General features: G+C 26.9%; 2 protein-coding genes across 2 annotated transcripts in view; both read right to left on the bottom strand.

The window, feature by feature from the left end:
- LOC127112382 (uncharacterized) overlaps nt 1-1,247 on the bottom strand; it is a 1,590-nt gene extending 343 nt beyond the window's left edge. The window contains exon 1 of the mRNA XM_051046340.1: nt 1-1,247. This exon is cut by the window's left edge and continues 343 nt beyond it. Within this exon, the coding sequence (XP_050902297.1) occupies nt 1-1,247 (1,247 nt within the window).
- A 326-nt stretch (nt 1,248-1,573) lies between these two features.
- Nucleotides 1,574-2,995, bottom strand: LOC127112381 (uncharacterized). Its single transcript, XM_051046339.1, has one exon. The coding sequence runs from the start codon at nt 2,993-2,995 to the stop codon at nt 1,574-1,576; it is 1,422 nt and encodes a 473-aa protein (XP_050902296.1).
- Between the last annotated feature and the right edge of the window lie 18,382 nt (nt 2,996-21,377).

Consider the following 21,377-nt stretch of genomic DNA (forward strand, 5'->3'; position numbering starts at 1 on the left):
TTCCCATCAGTATAAGTCTCGTGTCTCATCAATCTGTCTTTGGTTTGCAATCTGTCCTGACAGACCAGCCAAAGAGTAAAAACAGCCCTTGGTCTAGCCATGTTTATGTACATTAACCTCCTCCATTCAACTCTTGGCTTGTCCCCACGCAGATGCTGATACATTCTTCGAGTGCTATACATATCATTGGCCTGGAATTCAACCCAAATATCATTAGACATCAATTCAGATTTATGTTTACATATGGACTTCATTAACCATGAACTGTTGTTGTTGGGCTGGTATTCCTCCATCCCTCCATTCTTCAAGTAGTAACTATGCATCCATTTAACCCACATTTTATCCTTCTTCTCGCTCAAACTCCATAGAAGCTTGCCAATGGTGGCTTTATTCCATTCCCCTAAGGCTATGATGTTCCTTCCACCATTTGCAATCGAATCACAAACATGGTCCCATGCCACCGGCGCTCTTTTACTCTTCTCGTCATTTCCAGCCCAAATGAATCTTCTACACATGCTTTCAATGTGCCTAATGATCTTCTTGGGTAGGAGGAATATTTGCATCCAATAATTGGTTATAGCAAACAACACACTTTTCACCAACTGTAATTTACCTGCATACGACAAAAGACGGCTACACCAATGGTTAATTCTAACAGTCATTCTATCTAGCAGCCCTTGGCAATTGTTGATGGTGAGCTTTCTACTGTTCAGCGGCACTCCAAGATACTTGACTGGGAGCTGCCCCAAAGAGAATCCAGTTGCTTGCTGCAAGTTTTCTTTGGTAATGCCATCTACCCCTCCCACAAACAGTTTGCTTTTAGGAATGCTCATTTGCAAGCCAGTTGAGTTTGTGAATTTATCCACCACCTGCATAATAAGTTGTAGAGAACCAACATCCCCTCTCGCAAAGATCACAATATCATCAGCAAAACACATGTCAACGAGCTTCAATTTTTCACATTTTGGGTGAAAATTGAAGTTTGGATTATTATTCAAGTTTTGGAACATCCTATGAAGGTATTCCATCACCAGCACAAATAAGAGGGGGGAGATGGGGTCTCCCTGTCTCAATCCCCTTTTTGCTTCCAGGATTTTTGAGGGACTCCCATTGATATTGAACCGATACGAAGTAGTGGTAACACATTCCATTACCCAAATCCTGAACATCTGAGGTATTCCCATCTCTTGCATAATCTGAGCTAAAGCATTCCAGTCAACCGTATCATACGCCTTTTGGATATCCATCTGCACCATGCACCTCGGAGAAATGTTCTTTCTGTTATACCCTCTAATCAGTTCTTGAGCCAAGATGATGTTGTCCAGTATGTGTCTACCTGGAACAAAAGCAGATTGTGATTCATCCACCAGCTTACTGATCACCTTACCCAGTCTAGTTGTTAGGATTTTTGATATTATCTTGTAAATTGTACTACATCAAGCTATAGGCCTCATATCCTTCACAGTTTTAGCATCAGGATTTTTGGGGATAAGAGTTACCAAGGAGCAGTTGAAAACCTTCAGCATCTTTCCATTATGAAAAAATTCTTTAACTGCAGCTGTCACATCATTTTTCACAATTTGCCATGTAGCTGTGAAGAAGTAAGCGTTGAATCCATCCACCCCGGTGCCTTATTCTGGCCTATGCTTTTCAGAGCATTCCACACTTCCCCTTCCTCAACAGGTCTTATCAGCTGACAAGCACTCTCTCTATCAAGAGTTTTACCGTTCCTTACTGTGGTAATATCGATACATCTCAGGTTCAGGGATTTAGTACCTACCAATTTGGCATAGAATTGCAGAACTTCTTCTTCTATATCTTCTGGTTTGCTTAGGCTACATCCATTTACAGACTCCATAGCATACATCCCCTTTTGCTTGTTTATGTCCCTCACATATGCATGATAGAAAGCATTATTACCATCTCCTAGTTGTAGCCAATTCACCTTGGCTTTCTGCTTCAATATATTTTCCTCTGTTTGGTTCAAATGGATGAGGTTCTCAGTATACTGCTTCACTCTCTCAATACTTTGCACATTGAACAAGTTATTATGGATACCCTTCTGTTCGTCTAGAAGGAATTGTCTGGCTTTCTGGATTTGGTCCTGAATGTCTGAGTATTGAGAATTCATCTTCTTCAGAATCGGTTGCAATCTCAATAATTTCCTCCATAATCTGTACATATTATTGCCTATCACCTCTTCTTGCCAACTGTTCTTCACAATCTGCATATAGGTAGGCTTTTTAACACTGCAATTCAGGAATTTAAACATCGATCCCTTCCTTATCTGCTGTTGGCTAACACTAACTTTGACAGGGGTATGATCTGAAATATTAGGTGCCAAGTTTTCCACTACAGCATCAGGATACTTCTGCAACCACTGGACGTTCGACACCATTCTATCAATTCTAGAGTGGATGATTCCTTGGGTGTGTTTGTTGGACCAGGTGAAGTAGCTTCCTTTGGATACATTTTCAAACAAGCTAACATTGTGCATCATCTCATCTAAATCTCTGTATTCTGCATAATTAACTGGTTGTCCACCAATTCTGTCCTCCTCCTTCAAGACATTATTAAAGTCCCCAATGACCACCCAGGGACTATCCATATTGCTTCCCAGACTTTCCAACTTGCTCCACAATGTTTTCCTATGTTCCACTTGATTGAAGGCATAAATCATTGTAGCAACATAACGAAAGGAGTTATCTATTCCATAAACCTCAAAGTGCAGAAATTGTTCATGAACTTGAATCATCCTGATTATCACTTCAGCTTTATTCCACAGAAGCCAGATCCTACCATTGTAGTGTTTGTCATAGTTGTCTTCAAAACACCACTTATTTTCATAATGTCTTCTTATTCCAGCAGCCTTATCTTCTTTAACTCTAGTCTCTAACAAGCCAACAATAGGAGACTTAAAAGAAGCAATGTAAGAAAATACCTCCCTGTGTCTAGCTCCTTTATTTATTCCTCTCACATTCCAAGTCACTAGCATCATAGCCTTCTCTCATCCCCTACAGGACCTTCTCCATTCCTTAGGGGTGTGAAAGTGTTTTGATTTTCCATGGCTGAACTCTTTGGTGAATAATTCATTACTCTTTTACCTCTGTCCTTTTCTGCCACCTTAGTCCAGTCTGTGCTAGTACCCTCTTCATCTACTGGTTTCTCTGCTACCATTGTGACTGGCTGAACCTCTCCACTTTGAGTTTGGTCCCCTTGTGGATGCTCTGACTTCTGTATATTCCCAACTGGTTGCCATATCTTCTTGACTTGGTGATTCATTGGCTTCTTCAGTGCACAGTCATGCCCTATTTTCAGGCATTTATGGCAATATTTGGGTACCCATTCATACTCAATACATTGTTGGACAAGCTTGTTGTTATGATCCCTGATGTTGATGCTGTTTCGAAGTTTTTGTGTAACATCTACCTCCACCAACATTCGGGCATATGAAACCCTTAGCTTCTTTGTAGTACATTCATCCATTGTAATTGGTTTTCCAATGGAGCTTGCTATCTTAGCCAAGCATTTCTCTCCCCACAGGTGAAGGGGCAATTGGGGAAATGTGACCCACAACGGCATAACCCGCAATATATCCTCTTTCATCTCAAAATCTAAGCTCCATTGTCTTAAGTATAATGGCTTCCCATAGATGAAATACGGGCCCTGAGCTAGCACATGCTCTCTATCCTCTTGGTTCCTGAATCGCACAATAAAATATCCTTCCTCGTTGTAATACAGCTCTGGTAGCGAAACTGAGTTCCAATTCTTCTCCATGAATTTCTTGACTGCATTCATTGACAGAGACTCTCCTAGAGCAAACAATATAATTGAATTCGCCCAAAACTCGAGCTCTTCTTCGACATCAGATTCTTCAATTTTTACTTCCACTTCGCCATCGACAATCGTGGGTGGGGTATACTCCATGTTCACCTCTCTATTGATTCTTCTATTTCCTCTTATGACATCTACCCAGGGTTTCCTTAGTTTCATAGTCTCTGGCTCCTCAACCCCTGGCATTTCAATTTCGCTCTCCATCGCCATAGAAGGTCCCATGTCCGGTATCTCCTTTTCCTTACGAGTGGCGTCTTGCCCTTCATGTTCGCCTGCTTGGGGTTCTTGTGATTCCACTGTGTCTTGCCTTTCATAATCCCCTACTTGCTGTTCCATAATCGCTTGAGTGACTATTGTTCGCTCCTCCCCTTTCCGTCGCGCCACCACCGCACGCCTTGGCCGGCCAACGCCACGTTTGCCCATGGTTATATATTTATATTTGAGATTAAAATAAATAATTTTAAAAAAATATACTTTTTTATTTGAAATTCTTAAAGAGTGTCTTTATAGCACTAGTTAGGATGACCCATTTTGTAATTATATATAATTTTTTCTTTCTATTTACTATCTTGTTATATTTAATATCGATATAACTTTTGGAAAAAAGTAATACATTTGACATTGTAATTAATATAATTTTAAAATAAGAGTTCAAAATTCAGTTAAAATAATAAAAATTAAAATCATGACTATATTTTATTCAAGCGATAAAATATATCTATTAAATTTATTTTCTATGCCATCAAATATAATCAATATTATAGAAAAATTAATCTAGCAACCTCACATTATAAACCGTCTAAAAAATAATAGATAGTTTGCATAAAAACAAAAATAAACTAACGGTAGATTGAGATGTGAACTCACAGATGATTGTTAAGATCGAGTGAACCACCGTTAAAACAAATAAGATAAACAATTTCTTGTCCTTCATCTACTCCATTGGTGGATGAGGAAGAGTTTCTTCCACTTCAATATCAAAAGCATTGATTTTGATCATTTGAGATTAAAAAAAAATGCTATCAACACCAATCGTCGATATTATTAGTTGTCAAATCGGTTGCATTTGCTGTTCTTCAGGTTGAACTACTGAATATTTATTTATTTTTCTTTAAATTTTGATTTATGTTAGTAAATCCTATTAATGAGAATTCAATGATGTTTGTTATCCTAACAACTATGAGTCGTGGTTGTTAATTATAGTAAGTTTTTTTGGGAGGATCGACCAACGCTCTTTTGTGAGATTGGTATAACTCTTTTTGGAACAACATTTCTCATTGTTAGGAGGATTGCAAGTGTAATACGAGGCCTTTGAATTTTCTTTTGGCTTCTTTCTTCTTATGTTAAGGGTTGTGTGTAACACTCTAAATCCCAAAACTTATATATATATATATATATATATATATATATATATATATATATATATATATATATATATATATATATATATATATATATATATATATATATATATATATATATATATATATATATATATATATATATATATATATATATATATATATATATATATATATATATATATATATATATATATATATATATATATATATATATATATATATATATTTAAAATGTATATATTTATATTTGAGATTAAAATAAATAATTTAAAAAAATATACTTTTTGATTTGAAATTCTTAAAGAGTGTCTTTATAGCACTAGTTAGGATGACCCATTTTGTAATTATATATAATTTTTTCTTTCTATTTACTATCTTGTTATATTTAATATATATATAACTTTTGGAAAAAATAATACATTTGACATTGTAATTATTATAATTTTAAAATAAGAGTTCAAAATTCAGTTAAAATAATAAAATTTAAAATCATGACTATATTTTATTCAAGCGATAAAATATATCTATTAAATTTATTTTCTATGCCATCAAATATAATCAATATTATAGAAAAATTAATCTAGCAACCTCACATTATAAACCGTCTAAAAAATAATAGATAGTTTGCATAAAAACAAAAATAAACTAACGGTAGATTGAGATGTGAACTCACAGATGATTGTTAAGATCGAGTGAACCACCGTTAAAACAAATAAGATAAACAATTTCTTGTCCTTCATCTACTCCATTGGAGGATGAGGAAGAGTTTCTTCCACTTCATATCAAAAGCATTGATTCTGATCATTTGAGATTTAAAAAAATGCTATCAACACCAATCGTCGATATTATTAGTTGTCAAATCGGTTGCATTTGCTGTTCCTCAGTTTGAACTACTGAATATTTATTTATTTTTCTTTAAATTTTATTTATGTTAGTAAATCCTATTAATGAGAATTCAATGATGTTTGTTATCCTAACAACTATGAGTCGTGGTTGTTAATTATAGTAAGTTTTTTTGGGAGGATCGACCAACGCTCTTTTGTGAGATTGGTATAACTCTTTTTGGAACAACATTTCTCATTGTTAGGAGGATTGCAAGTGTAATACGAGGCCTTTGAATTTTCTTTTGGCTTCTTTCTTCTTATGTTAAGGGTTGTGTGTAACACTCTAAATCCCAAATATATATATATATATATATATATATATATATATATATATATATATATATATATATATATATATATATATATATATATATATATATATATATATATATATATATATATATATATATATATATATATATATATATTTAAAATGTATATATTTATATATTTGAGATTTAAATAAATAATTTTAAAAAAATACTTTTTTATTTGAAATTCTTAAAGAGTGTCTTTATAGCACTAGTTAGGATGACCCATTTTGTAATTATATATAATTTTTTCTTTCTATTTACTATCTTGTTATATTTAATATAGATATAACTTTTGGAAAAAAATAATACATTTGACATTGTAATTATTATAATTTTAAAATAAGAGTTCAAAATTCAGTTAAAATAATAAAATTTAAAATCATGACTATATTTTATTCAAGCGATAAAATATATCTATTAAATTTATTTTCTATGCCATCAAATATAATCAATATTATAGAAAAATTAATCTAGCAACCTCACATTATAAACCGTCTAAAAAATAATAGATAGTTTGCATAAAAACAAAAATAAACTAACGGTAGATTGAGATGTGAACTCACAGATGATTGTTAAGATCGAGTGAACCACCGTTAAAACAAATAAGATAAACAATTTCTTGTCCTTCATCTACTCCATTGGAGGATGAGGAAGAGTTTCTTCCACTTCAGTATCAAAAGCATTGATTCTGATCATTTGAGATTTAAAAAAATGCTATCAACACCAATCGTCGATATTATTAGTTGTCAAATCGGTTGCATTTGCTGTTCTTCAGGTTGAACTACTGAATATTTATTTATTTTTCTTTAAATTTTATTTATGTTAGTAAATCCTATTAATGAGAATTCAATGATGTTTGTTATCCTAACAACTATGAGTCGTGGTTGTTAATTATAGTAAGTTTTTTTGGGAGGATCGACCAACGCTCTTTTGTGAGATTGGTATAACTCTTTTTGGAACAACATTTCTCATTGTTAGGAGGATTGCAAGTGTAATACGAGGCCTTTGAATTTTCTTTTGGCTTCTTTCTTCTTATGTTAAGGGTTGTGTGTAACACTCTAAATCCCAAAACTTATATATATATATATATATATATATATATATATATATATATATATATATATATATATATATATATATTTAAAATGTATATATTTATATATTTGAGATTAAAATAAATAATTTTAAAAAATATACTTTTTTATTTGAAATTCTTAAAGAGTGTCTTTATAGCACTAGTTAGGATGACCCATTTTGTAATTATATATAATTTTTTCTTTCTATTTACTATCTTGTTATATTTAATATAGATATAACTTTTGGAAAAAAATAATACATTTGACATTGTAATTATTATAATTTTAAAATAAGAGTTCAAAATTCAGTTAAAATAATAAAATTTAAAATCATGACTATATTTTATTCAAGCGATAAAATATATCTATTAAATTTATTTTCTATGCCATCAAATATAATCAATATTATAGAAAAATTAATCTAGCAACCTCACATTATAAACCGTCTAAAAAATAATAGATAGTTTGCATAAAAACAAAAATAAACTAACGGTAGATTGAGATGTGAACTCACAGATGATTGTTAAGATCGAGTGAACCACCGTTAAAACAAATAAGATAAACAATTTCTTGTCCTTCATCTACTCCATTGGAGGATGAGGAAGAGTTTCTTCCACTTCAGTATCAAAAGCATTGATTCTGATCATTTGAGATTTAAAAAAAATGCTATCAACACCAATCGTCGATATTATTAGTTGTCAAATCGGTTGCATTTGCTGTTCCTCAGTTTGAACTACTGAATATTTATTTATTTTTCTTTAAATTTTATTTATGTTAGTAAATCCTATTAATGAGAATTCAATGATGTTTGTTATCCTAACAACTATGAGTCGTGGTTGTTAATTATAGTAAGTTTTTTTGGGAGGATCGACCAACGCTCTTTTGTGAGATTGGTATAACTCTTTTTGGAACAACATTTCTCATTGTTAGGAGGATTGCAAGTGTAATACGAGGCCTTTGAATTTTCTTTTGGCTTCTTTCTTCTTATGTTAAGGGTTGTGTGTAACACTCTAAATCCCAAAACTTATATATATATATATATATATATATATATATATATATATATATATATATATATATATATATATATATATATATATATATATATATATTTAAAATGTATATATTTATATATTTGAGATTTAAATAAATAATTTTAAAAAAATATACTTTTTTATTTGAAATTCTTAAAGAGTGTCTTTATAGCACTAGTTAGGATGACCCATTTTGTAATTATATATAATTTTTTCTTTCTATTTACTATCTTGTTATATTTAATATATATATAACTTTTGGAAAAAAATAATACATTTGACATTGTAATTATTATAATTTTAAAATAAGAGTTCAAAATTCAGTTAAAATAATAAAATTTAAAATCATGACTATATTTTATTCAAGCGATAAAATATATCTATTAAATTTATTTTCTATGCCATCAAATATAATCAATATTATAGAAAAATTAATCTAGCAACCTCACATTATAAACCGTCTAAAAAATAATAGATAGTTTGCATAAAAACAAAAATAAACTAACGGTAGATTGAGATGTGAACTCACAGATGATTGTTAAGATCGAGTGAACCACCGTTAAAACAAATAAGATAAACAATTTCTTGTCCTTCATCTACTCCATTGGAGGATGAGGAAGAGTTTCTTCCACTTCAGTATCAAAAGCATTGATTCTGATCATTTGAGATTTAAAAAAAATGCTATCAACACCAATCGTCGATATTATTAGTTGTCAAATCGGTTGCATTTGCTGTTCTTCAGGTTGAACTACTGAATATTTATTTATTTTTCTTTAAATTTTATTTATGTTAGTAAATCCTATTAATGAGAATTCAATGATGTTTGTTATCCTAACAACTATGAGTCGTGGTTGTTAATTATAGTAAGTTTTTTTGGGAGGATCGACCAACGCTCTTTTGTGAGATTGGTATAACTCTTTTTGGAACAACATTTCTCATTGTTAGGAGGATTGCAAGTGTAATACGAGGCCTTTGAATTTTCTTTTGGCTTCTTTCTTCTTATGTTAAGGGTTGTGTGTAACACTCTAAATCCCAAAACTTATATATATATATATATATATATATATATATATATATATATATATATATATATATATATATATATATATATATATATATATATATATATATATATATATATATATATATATATATATATATATATATTTAAAATGTATATATTTATATATTTGAGATTTAAATAAATAATTTTAAAAAAATATACTTTTTTATTTGAAATTCTTAAAGAGTGTCTTTATAGCACTAGTTAGGATGACCCATTTTGTAATTATATATAATTTTTTCTTTCTATTTACTATCTTGTTATATTTAATATAGATATAACTTTTGGAAAAAAATAATACATTTGACATTGTAATTATTATAATTTTAAAATAAGAGTTCAAAATTCAGTTAAAATAATAAAATTTAAAATCATGACTATATTTTATTCAAGCGATAAAATATATCTATTAAATTTATTTTCTATGCCATCAAATATAATCAATATTATAGAAAAATTAATCTAGCAACCTCACATTATAAACCGTCTAAAAAATAATAGATAGTTTGCATAAAAACAAAAATAAACTAACGGTAGATTGAGATGTGAACTCACAGATGATTGTTAAGATCGAGTGAACCACCGTTAAAACAAATAAGATAAACAATTTCTTGTCCTTCATCTACTCCATTGGAGGATGAGGAAGAGTTTCTTCCACTTCAGTATCAAAAGCATTGATTCTGATCATTTGAGATTTAAAAAAATGCTATCAACACCAATCGTCGATATTATTAGTTGTCAAATCGGTTGCATTTGCTGTTCTTCAGGTTGAACTACTGAATATTTATTTATTTTTCTTTAAATTTTATTTATGTTAGTAAATCCTATTAATGAGAATTCAATGATGTTTGTTATCCTAACAACTATGAGTCGTGGTTGTTAATTATAGTAAGTTTTTTTGGGAGGATCGACCAACGCTCTTTTGTGAGATTGGTATAACTCTTTTTGGAACAACATTTCTCATTGTTAGGAGGATTGCAAGTGTAATACGAGGCCTTTGAATTTTCTTTTGGCTTCTTTCTTCTTATGTTAAGGGTTGTGTGTAACACTCTAAATCCCAAAACTTATATATATATATATATATATATATATATATATATATATATATATATATATATATATATATATATATATATATATATATATATATATATATATATATATATATATATATATATATATTTAAAATGTATATATTTATATATTTGAGATTAAAATAAATAATTTTAAAAAAATATACTTTTTTATTTGAAATTCTTAAAGAGTGTCTTTATAGCACTAGTTAGGATGACCCATTTTGTAATTATATATAATTTTTTCTTTCTATTTACTATCTTGTTATATTTAATATAGATATAACTTTTGGAAAAAAATAATACATTTGACATTGTAATTATTATAATTTTAAAATAAGAGTTCAAAATTCAGTTAAAATAATAAAATTTAAAATCATGACTATATTTTATTCAAGCGATAAAATATATCTATTAAATTTATTTTCTATGCCATCAAATATAATCAATATTATAGAAAAATTAATCTAGCAACCTCACATTATAAACCGTCTAAAAAATAATAGATAGTTTGCATAAAAACAAAAATAAACTAACGGTAGATTGAGATGTGAACTCACAGATGATTGTTAAGATCGAGTGAACCACCGTTAAAACAAATAAGATAAACAATTTCTTGTCCTTCATCTACTCCATTGGAGGATGAGGAAGAGTTTCTTCCACTTCAGTATCAAAAGCATTGATTCTGATCATTTGAGATTTAAAAAAATGCTATCAACACCAATCGTCGATATTATTAGTTGTCAAATCGGTTGCATTTGCTGTTCTTCAGGTTGAACTACTGAATATTTATTTATTTTTCTTTAAATTTTATTTATGTTAGTAAATCCTATTAATGAGAATTCAATGATGTTTGTTATCCTAACAACTATGAGTCGTGGTTGTTAATTATAGTAAGTTTTTTTGGGAGGATCGACCAACGCTCTTTTGTGAGATTGGTATAACTCTTTTTGGAACAACATTTCTCATTGTTAGGAGGATTGCAAGTGTAATACGAGGCCTTTGAATTTTCTTTTGGCTTCTTTCTTCTTATGTTAAGGGTTGTGTGTAACACTCTAAATCCCAAAATTTATATATATATATATATATATATATATATATATATATATATATATATATATATATATATATATATATATATATATATATATATATATATATATATTTAAAATGTATATATTTATATATTTGAGATTAAAATAAATAATTTTAAAAAAATATACTTTTTTATTTGAAATTCTTAAAGAGTGTCTTTATAGCACTAGTTAGGATGACCCATTTTGTAATTATATATAATTTTTTCTTTCTATTTACTATCTTGTTATATTTAATATAGATATAACTTTTGGAAAAAAATAATACATTTGACATTGTAATTATTATAATTTTAAAATAAGAGTTCAAAATTCAGTTAAAATAATAAAATTTAAAATCATGACTATATTTTATTCAAGCGATAAAATATATCTATTAAATTTATTTTCTATGCCATCAAATATAATCAATATTATAGAAAAATTAATCTAGCAACCTCACATTATAAACCGTCTAAAAAATAATAGATAGTTTGCATAAAAACAAAAATAAACTAACGGTAGATTGAGATGTGAACTCACAGATGATTGTTAAGATCGAGTGAACCACCGTTAAAACAAATAAGATAAACAATTTCTTGTCCTTCATCTACTCCATTGGAGGATGAGGAAGAGTTTCTTCCACTTCAGTATCAAAAGCATTGATTCTGATCATTTGAGATTTAAAAAAAATGCTATCAACACCAATCGTCGATATTATTAGTTGTCAAATCGGTTGCATTTGCTGTTCCTCAGTTTGAACTACTGAATATTTATTTATTTTTCTTTAAATTTTATTTATGTTAGTAAATCCTATTAATGAGAATTCAATGATGTTTGTTATCCTAACAACTATGAGTCGTGGTTGTTAATTATAGTAAGTTTTTTTGGGAGGATCGACCAACGCTCTTTTGTGAGATTGGTATAACTCTTTTTGGAACAACATTTCTCATTGTTAGGAGGATTGCAAGTGTAATACGAGGCCTTTGAATTTTCTTTTGGCTTCTTTCTTCTTATGTTAAGGGTTGTGTGTAACACTCTAAATCCCAAAACTTATATATATATATATATATATATATATATATATATATATATATATATATATATTAAATGTATATATTTATATATTTGAGATTAAATAAATAATTTTAAAAAAATATACTTTTTTATTTGAAATTCTTAAAGAGTGTCTTTATAGCACTAGTTAGGATGACCCATTTTGTAATTATATATAATTTTTTCTTTCTATTTACTATCTTGTTATATTTAATATAGATATAACTTTTGGAAAAAAATAATACATTTGACATTGTAATTATTATAATTTTAAAATAAGAGTTCAAAATTCAGTTAAAATAATAAAATTTAAAATCATGACTATATTTTATTCAAGCGATAAAATATATCTATTAAATTTATTTTCTATGCCATCAAATATAATCAATATTATAGAAAAATTAATCTAGCAACCTCACATTATAAACCGTCTAAAAAATAATAGATAGTTTGCATAAAAACAAAAATAAACTAACGGTAGATTGAGATGTGAACTCACAGATGATTGTTAAGATCGAGTGAACCACCGTTAAAACAAATAAGATAAACAATTTCTTGTCCTTCATCTACTCCATTGGAGGATGAGGAAGAGTTTCTTCCACTTCAGTATCAAAAGCATTGATTCTGATCATTTGAGATTTAAAAAAAATGCTATCAACACCAATCGTCGATATTATTAGTTGTCAAATCGGTTGCATTTGCTGTTCCTCAGTTTGAACTACTGAATATTTATTTATTTTTCTTTAAATTTTATTTATGTTAGTAAATCCTATTAATGAGAATTCAATGATGTTTGTTATCCTAACAACTATGAGTCGTGGTTGTTAATTATAGTAAGTTTTTTTGGGAGGATCGACCAACGCTCTTTTGTGAGATTGGTATAACTCTTTTTGGAACAACATTTCTCATTGTTAGGAGGATTGCAAGTGTAATACGAGGCCTTTGAATTTTCTTTTGGCTTCTTTCTTCTTATGTTAAGGGTTGTGTGTAACACTCTAAATCCCAAAATTTATATATATATATATATATATATATATATATATATATATATATATATATATATATTAAATATGTATATATTTATATATTTGAGATTAAAATAAATAATTTTAAAAAAATATACTTTTTTATTTGAAATTCTTAAAGAGTGTCTTTATAGCACTAGTTAGGATGACCCATTTTGTAATTATATATAATTTTTTCTTTCTATTTACTATCTTGTTATATTTAATATAGATATAACTTTTGGAAAAAAATAATACATTTGACATTGTAATTATTATAATTTTAAAATAAGAGTTCAAAATTCAGTTAAAATAATAAAATTTAAAATCATGACTATATTTTATTCAAGCGATAAAATATATCTATTAAATTTATTTTCTATGCCATCAAATATAATCAATATTATAGAAAAATTAATCTAGCAACCTCACATTATAAACCGTCTAAAAAATAATAGATAGTTTGCATAAAAACAAAAATAAACTAACGGTAGATTGAGATGTGAACTCACAGATGATTGTTAAGATCGAGTGAACCACCGTTAAAACAAATAAGATAAACAATTTCTTGTCCTTCATCTACTCCATTGGAGGATGAGGAAGAGTTTCTTCCACTTCAGTATCAAAAGCATTGATTCTGATCATTTGAGATTTAAAAAAATGCTATCAACACCAATCGTCGATATTATTAGTTGTCAAATCGGTTGCATTTGCTGTTCTTCAGGTTGAACTACTGAATATTTATTTATTTTTCTTTAAATTTTATTTATGTTAGTAAATCCTATTAATGAGAATTCAATGATGTTTGTTATCCTAACAACTATGAGTCGTGGTTGTTAATTATAGTAAGTTTTTTTGGGAGGATCGACCAACGCTCTTTTGTGAGATTGGTATAACTCTTTTTGGAACAACATTTCTCATTGTTAGGAGGATTGCAAGTGTAATACGAGGCCTTTGAATTTTCTTTTGGCTTCTTTCTTCTTATGTTAAGGGTTGTGTGTAACACTCTAAATCCCAAAACTTATATATATATATATATATATATATATATATATATATATATATATATATATATATATATATATATATATATATATATTTTAAATGTATATATTTATATATTTGAGATTAAATAATAATTTAAAAAAATATACTTTTTTATTTGAAATTCTTAAAGAGTGTCTTTATAGCACTAGTTAGGATGACCCATTTTGTAATTATATATAATTTTTTCTTTCTATTTACTATCTTGTTATATTTAATATAGATATAACTTTTGGAAAAAAATAATACATTTGACATTGTAATTATTATAATTTTAAAATAAGAGTTCAAAATTCAGTTAAAATAATAAAATTTAAAATCATGACTATATTTTATTCAAGCGATAAAATATATCTATTAAATTTATTTTCTATGCCATCAAATATAATCAATATTATAGAAAAATTAATCTAGCAACCTCACATTATAAACCGTCTAAAAAATAATAGATAGTTTGCATAAAAACAAAAATAAACTAACGGTAGATTGAGATGTGAACTCACAGATGATTGTTAAGATCGAGTGAACCACCGTTAAAACAAATAAGATAAACAATTTCTTGTCCTTCATCTACTCCATTGGAGGATGAGGAAGAGTTTCTTCCACTTCAGTATCAAAAGCATTGATTCTGATCATTTGAGATTTAAAAAAAATGCTATCAACACCAATCGTCGATATTATTAGTTGTCAAATCGGTTGCATTTGCTGTTCTTCAGGTTGAACTACTGAATATTTATTTATTTTTCTTTAAATTTTATTTATGTTAGTAAATCCTATTAATGAGAATTCAATGATGTTTGTTATCCTAACAACTATGAGTCGTGGTTGTTAATTATAGTAAGTTTTTTTGGGAGGATCGACCAACGCTCTTTTGTGAGATTGGTATAACTCTTTTTGGAACAACATTTCTCATTGTTAGGAGGATTGCAAGTGTAATACGAGGCCTTTGAATTTTCTTTTGGCTTCTTTCTTCTTATGTTAAGGGTTGTGTGTAACACTCTAAATCCCAAAACTATATATATATATATATATATATATATATATATATATATATATATATATATATATATATATATATATATATATATATATATATATATATATATATATATATATATATATATATATATATATATATATATATTTAAATATATATTTATATATTTGAGATTAAAATAAATAATTTTAAAAAATATACTTTTTTATTTGAAATTCTTAAAGAGTGTCTTTATAGCACTAGTTAGGATGACCCATTTTGTAATTATATATAATTTTTTCTTTCTATTTACTATCTTGTTATATTTAATATAGATATAACTTTTGGAAAAAAATAATACATTTGACATTGTAATTATTATAATTTTAAAATAAGAGTTCAAAATTCAGTTAAAATAATAAAATTTAAAATCATGACTATATTTTATTCAAGCGATAAAATATATCTATTAAATTTATTTTCTATGCCATCAAATATAATCAATATTATAGAAAAATTAATCTAGCAACCTCACATTATAAACCGTCTAAAAAATAATAGATAGTTTGCATAAAAACAAAAATAAACTAACGGTAGATTGAGATGTGAACTCACAGATGATTGTTAAGATCGAGTGAACCACCGTTAAAACAAATAAGATAAACAATTTCTTGTCCTTCATCTACTCCATTGGAGGATGAGGAAGAGTTTCTTCCACTTCAGTATCAAAAGCATTGATTCTGATCATTTGAGATTTAAAAAAAATGCTATCAACACCAATCGTCGATATTATTAGTTGTCAAATCGGTTGCATTTGCTGTTCTTCAGGTTGAACTACTGAATATTTATTTATTTTTCTTTAAATTTTATTTATGTTAGTAAATCCTATTAATGAGAATTCAATGATGTTTGTTATCCTAACAACTATGAGTCGTGGTTGTTAATTATAGTAAGTTTTTTTGGGAGGATCGACCAACGCTCTTTTGTGAGATTGGTATAACTCTTTTTGGAACAACATTTCTCATTGTTAGGAGGATTGCAAGTGTAATACGAGGCCTTTGAATTTTCTTTTGGCTTCTTTCTTCTTATGTTAAGGGTTGTGTGTAACACTCTAAATCCCAAAATTTATATATATATATATATATATATATATATATATATATATATATATATATATATATATTTAAAATGTATATATTTATATATTTGAGATTAAAATAAATAATTTTAAAAAAATATACTTTTTTATTTGAAATTCTTAAAGAGTGTCTTTATAGCACTAGTTAGGATGACCCATTTTGTAATTATATATAATTTTTTCTTTCTATTTACTATCTTGTTATATTTAATATAGATATAACTTTTGGAAAAAAATAATACATTTGACATTGTAATTATTATAATTTTAAAATAAGAGTTCAAAATTCAGTTAAAATAATAAAATTTAAAATCATGACTATATTTTATTCAAGCGATAAAATATATCTATTAAATTTATTTTCTATGCCATCAAATATAATCAATATTATAGAAAAATTAATCTAGCAACCTCACATTATAAACCGTCTAAAAAATAATAGATAGTTTGCATAAAAACAAAAATAAACTAACGGTAGATTGAGATGTGAACTCACAGATGATTGTTAAGATCGAGTGAACCACCGTTAAAACAAATAAGATAAACAATTTCTTGTCCTTCATCTACTCCATTGGAGGATGAGGAAGAGTTTCTTCCACTTCAGTATCAAAAGCATTGATTCTGATCATTTGAGATTTAAAAAAAATGCTATCAACACCAATCGTCGATATTATTAGTTGTCAAATCGGTTGCATTTGCTGTTCTTCAGGTTGAACTACTGAATATTTATTTATTTTTCTTTAAATTTTATTTATGTTAGTAAATCCTATTAATGAGAATTCAATGATGTTTGTTATCCTAACAACTATGAGTCGTGGTTGTTAATTATAGTAAGTTTTTTTGGGAGGATCGACCAACGCTCTTTTGTGAGATTGGTATAACTCTTTTTGGAACAACATTTCTCATTGTTAGGAGGATTGCAAGTGTAATACGAGGCCTTTGAATTTTCTTTTGGCTTCTTTCTTCTTATGTTAAGGGTTGTGTGTAACACTCTAAATCCCAAAACTTATATATATATATATATATATATATATATATATATATATATATATATATATATATATATATATATATATATATATATATATATATATATATATATATATATATATATATATATATATATATTTAATATATTTGAGATTAAAATAAATAATTTTAAAAAAATATACTTTTTTATTTGAAATTCTTAAAGAGTGTCTTTATAGCACTAGTTAGGATGACCCATTTTGTAATTATATATAATTTTTTCTTTCTATTTACTATCTTGTTATATTTAATATAGATATAACTTTTGGAAAAAAATAATACATTTGACATTGTAATTATTATAATTTTAAAATAAGAGTTCAAAATTCAGTTAAAATAATAAAATTTAAAATCATGACTATATTTTATTCAAGCGATAAAATATATCTATTAAATTTATTTTCTATGCCATCAAATATAATCAATATTATAGAAAAATTAATCTAGCAACCTCACATTATAAACCGTCTAAAAAATAATAGATAGTTTGCATAAAAACAAAAATAAACTAACGGTAGATTGAGATGTGAACTCACAGATGATTGTTAAGATCGAGTGAACCACCGTTAAAACAAATAAGATAAACAATTTCTTGTCCTTCATCTACTCCATTGGAGGATGAGGAAGAGTTTCTTCCACTTCAGTATCAAAAGCATTGATTCTGATCATTTGAGATTTAAAAAAAATGCTATCAACACCAATCGTCGATATTATTAGTTGTCAAATCGGTTGCATTTGCTGTTCCTCAGTTTGAACTACTGAATATTTATTTATTTTTCTTTAAATTTTATTTATGTTAGTAAATCCTATTAATGAGAATTCAATGATGTTTGTTATCCTAACAACTATGAGTCGTGGTTGTTAATTATAGTAAGTTTTTTTGGGAGGATCGACCAACGCTCTTTTGTGAGATTGGTATAACTCTTTTTGGAACAACATTTCTCATTGTTAGGAGGATTGCAAGTGTAATACGAGGCCTTTGAATTTTCTTTTGGCTTCTTTCTTCTTATGTTAAGGGTTGTGTGTAACACTCTAAATCCCAAAACTTATATATATATATATATATATATATATATATATATATATATATATATATATATATATATATATATATATGTATATATTTATATATTTGAGATTAAATAAATATTTTAAAAAAATATACTTTTTTATTTGAAATTCTTAAAGAGTGTCTTTATAGCACTAGTTAGGATGACCCATTTTGTAATTATATATAATTTTTTCTTTCTATTTACTATCTTGTTATATTTAATATAGATATAACTTTTGGAAAAAAATAATACATTTGACATTGTAATTATTATAATTTTAAAATAAGAGTTCAAAATTCAGTTAAAATAATAAAATTTAAAATCATGACTATATTTTATTCAAGCGATAAAATATATCTATTAAATTTATTTTCTATGCCATCAAATATAATCAATATTATAGAAAAATTAATCTAGCAACCTCACATTATAAACCGTCTAAAAAATAATAGATAGTTTGCATAAAAACAAAAATAAACTAACGGTAGATTGAGATGTGAACTCACAGATGATTGTTAAGATCGAGTGAACCACCGTTAAAACAAATAAGATAAACAATTTCTTGTCCTTCATCTACTCCATTGGAGGATGAGGAAGAGTTTCTTCCACTTCAGTATCAAAAGCATTGATTCTGATCATTTGAGATTTAAAAAAAATGCTATCAACACCAATCGTCGATATTATTAGTTGTCAAATCGGTTGCATTTGCTGTTCTTCAGGTTGAACTACTGAATATTTATTTATTTTTCTTTAAATTTTATTTATGTTAGTAAATCCTATTAATGAGAATTCAATGATGTTTGTTATCCTAACAACTATGAGTCGTGGTTGTTAATTATAGTAAGTTTTTTTGGGAGGATCGACCAACGCTCTTTTGTGAGATTGGTATAACTCTTTTTGGAACAACATTTCTCATTGTTAGGAGGATTGCAAGTGTAATACGAGGCCTTTGAATTTTCTTTTGGCTTCTTTCTTCTTATGTTAAGGGTTGTGTGTAACACTCTAAATCCCAAAACTTATATATATATATATATATATATATATATATATATATATATATATATATATATATATATATATATATATATATATATATATATATATATATATATATATATATATATATATATATATATATATATATATTTAAATATATATATTTATATATTTGAGATTAAAAATATTTTAAAAAATATACTTTTTTATTTGAAATTCTTAAAGAGTGTCTTTATAGCACTAGTTAGGATGACCCATTTTGTAATTATATATAATTTTTTCTTTCTATTTACTATCTTGTTATATTTAATATAGATATAACTTTTGGAAAAAAATAATACATTTGACATTGTAATTATTATAATTTTAAAATAAGAGTTCAAAATTCAGTTAAAATAATAAAATTTAAAATCATGACTATATTTTATTCAAGCGATAAAATATATCTATTAAATTTATTTTCTATGCCATCAAATATAATCAATATTATAGAAAAATTAATCTAGCAACCTCACATTATAAACCGTCTAAAAAATAATAGATAGTTTGCATAAAAACAAAAATAAACTAACGGTAGATTGAGATGTGAACTCACAGATGATTGTTAAGATCGAGTGAACCACCGTTAAAACAAATAAGATAAACAATTTCTTGTCCTTCATCTACTCCATTGGAGGATGAGGAAGAGTTTCTTCCACTTCAATATCAAAAGCATTGATTCTGATCATTTGAGATTTAAAAAAAATGCTATCAACACCAATCGTCGATATTATTAGTTGTCAAATCGGTTGCATTTGCTGTTCTTCAGGTTGAACTACTGAATATTTATTTATTTTTCTTTAAATTTTATTTATGTTAGTAAATCCTATTAATGAGAATTCAATGATGTTTGTTATCCTAACAACTATGAGTCGTGGTTGTTAATTATAGTAAGTTTTTTTGGGAGGATCGACCAACGCTCTTTTGTGAGATTGGTATAACTCTTTTTGGAACAACATTTCTCATTGTTAGGAGGATTGCAAGTGTAATACGAGGCCTTTGAATTTTCTTTTGGCTTCTTTCTTCTTATGTTAAGGGTTGTGTGTAACACTCTAAATCCCAAAACTTATATATATATATATATATATATATATATATATATATATATATATATATATATATATATATATATATATATATATATATATATATATATATATATATATATATATATATTTAAAAATATATTTATATATTTGAGATTAAAATAAATAATTTTAAAAAATATACTTTTTATTTGAAATTCTTAAAGAGTGTCTTTATAGCACTAGTTAGGATGACCCATTTTGTAATTATATATAATTTTTTCTTTCTATTTACTATCTTGT

Source organism: Lathyrus oleraceus, unplaced genomic scaffold (genome assembly GCF_024323335.1).
Source record: "Lathyrus oleraceus cultivar Zhongwan6 unplaced genomic scaffold, CAAS_Psat_ZW6_1.0 chrUn0094, whole genome shotgun sequence".
NCBI lineage: Eukaryota > Viridiplantae > Streptophyta > Magnoliopsida > Fabales > Fabaceae > Lathyrus > Lathyrus oleraceus.

Excerpts from the sequence above, each read along its gene's own strand:
- LOC127112381 (XM_051046339.1), bottom strand. The coding sequence starts at position 2,995 with ATGCTAGTGACTTGGAATGTGAGAGGAATAAATAAAGGAGCTAGACAC.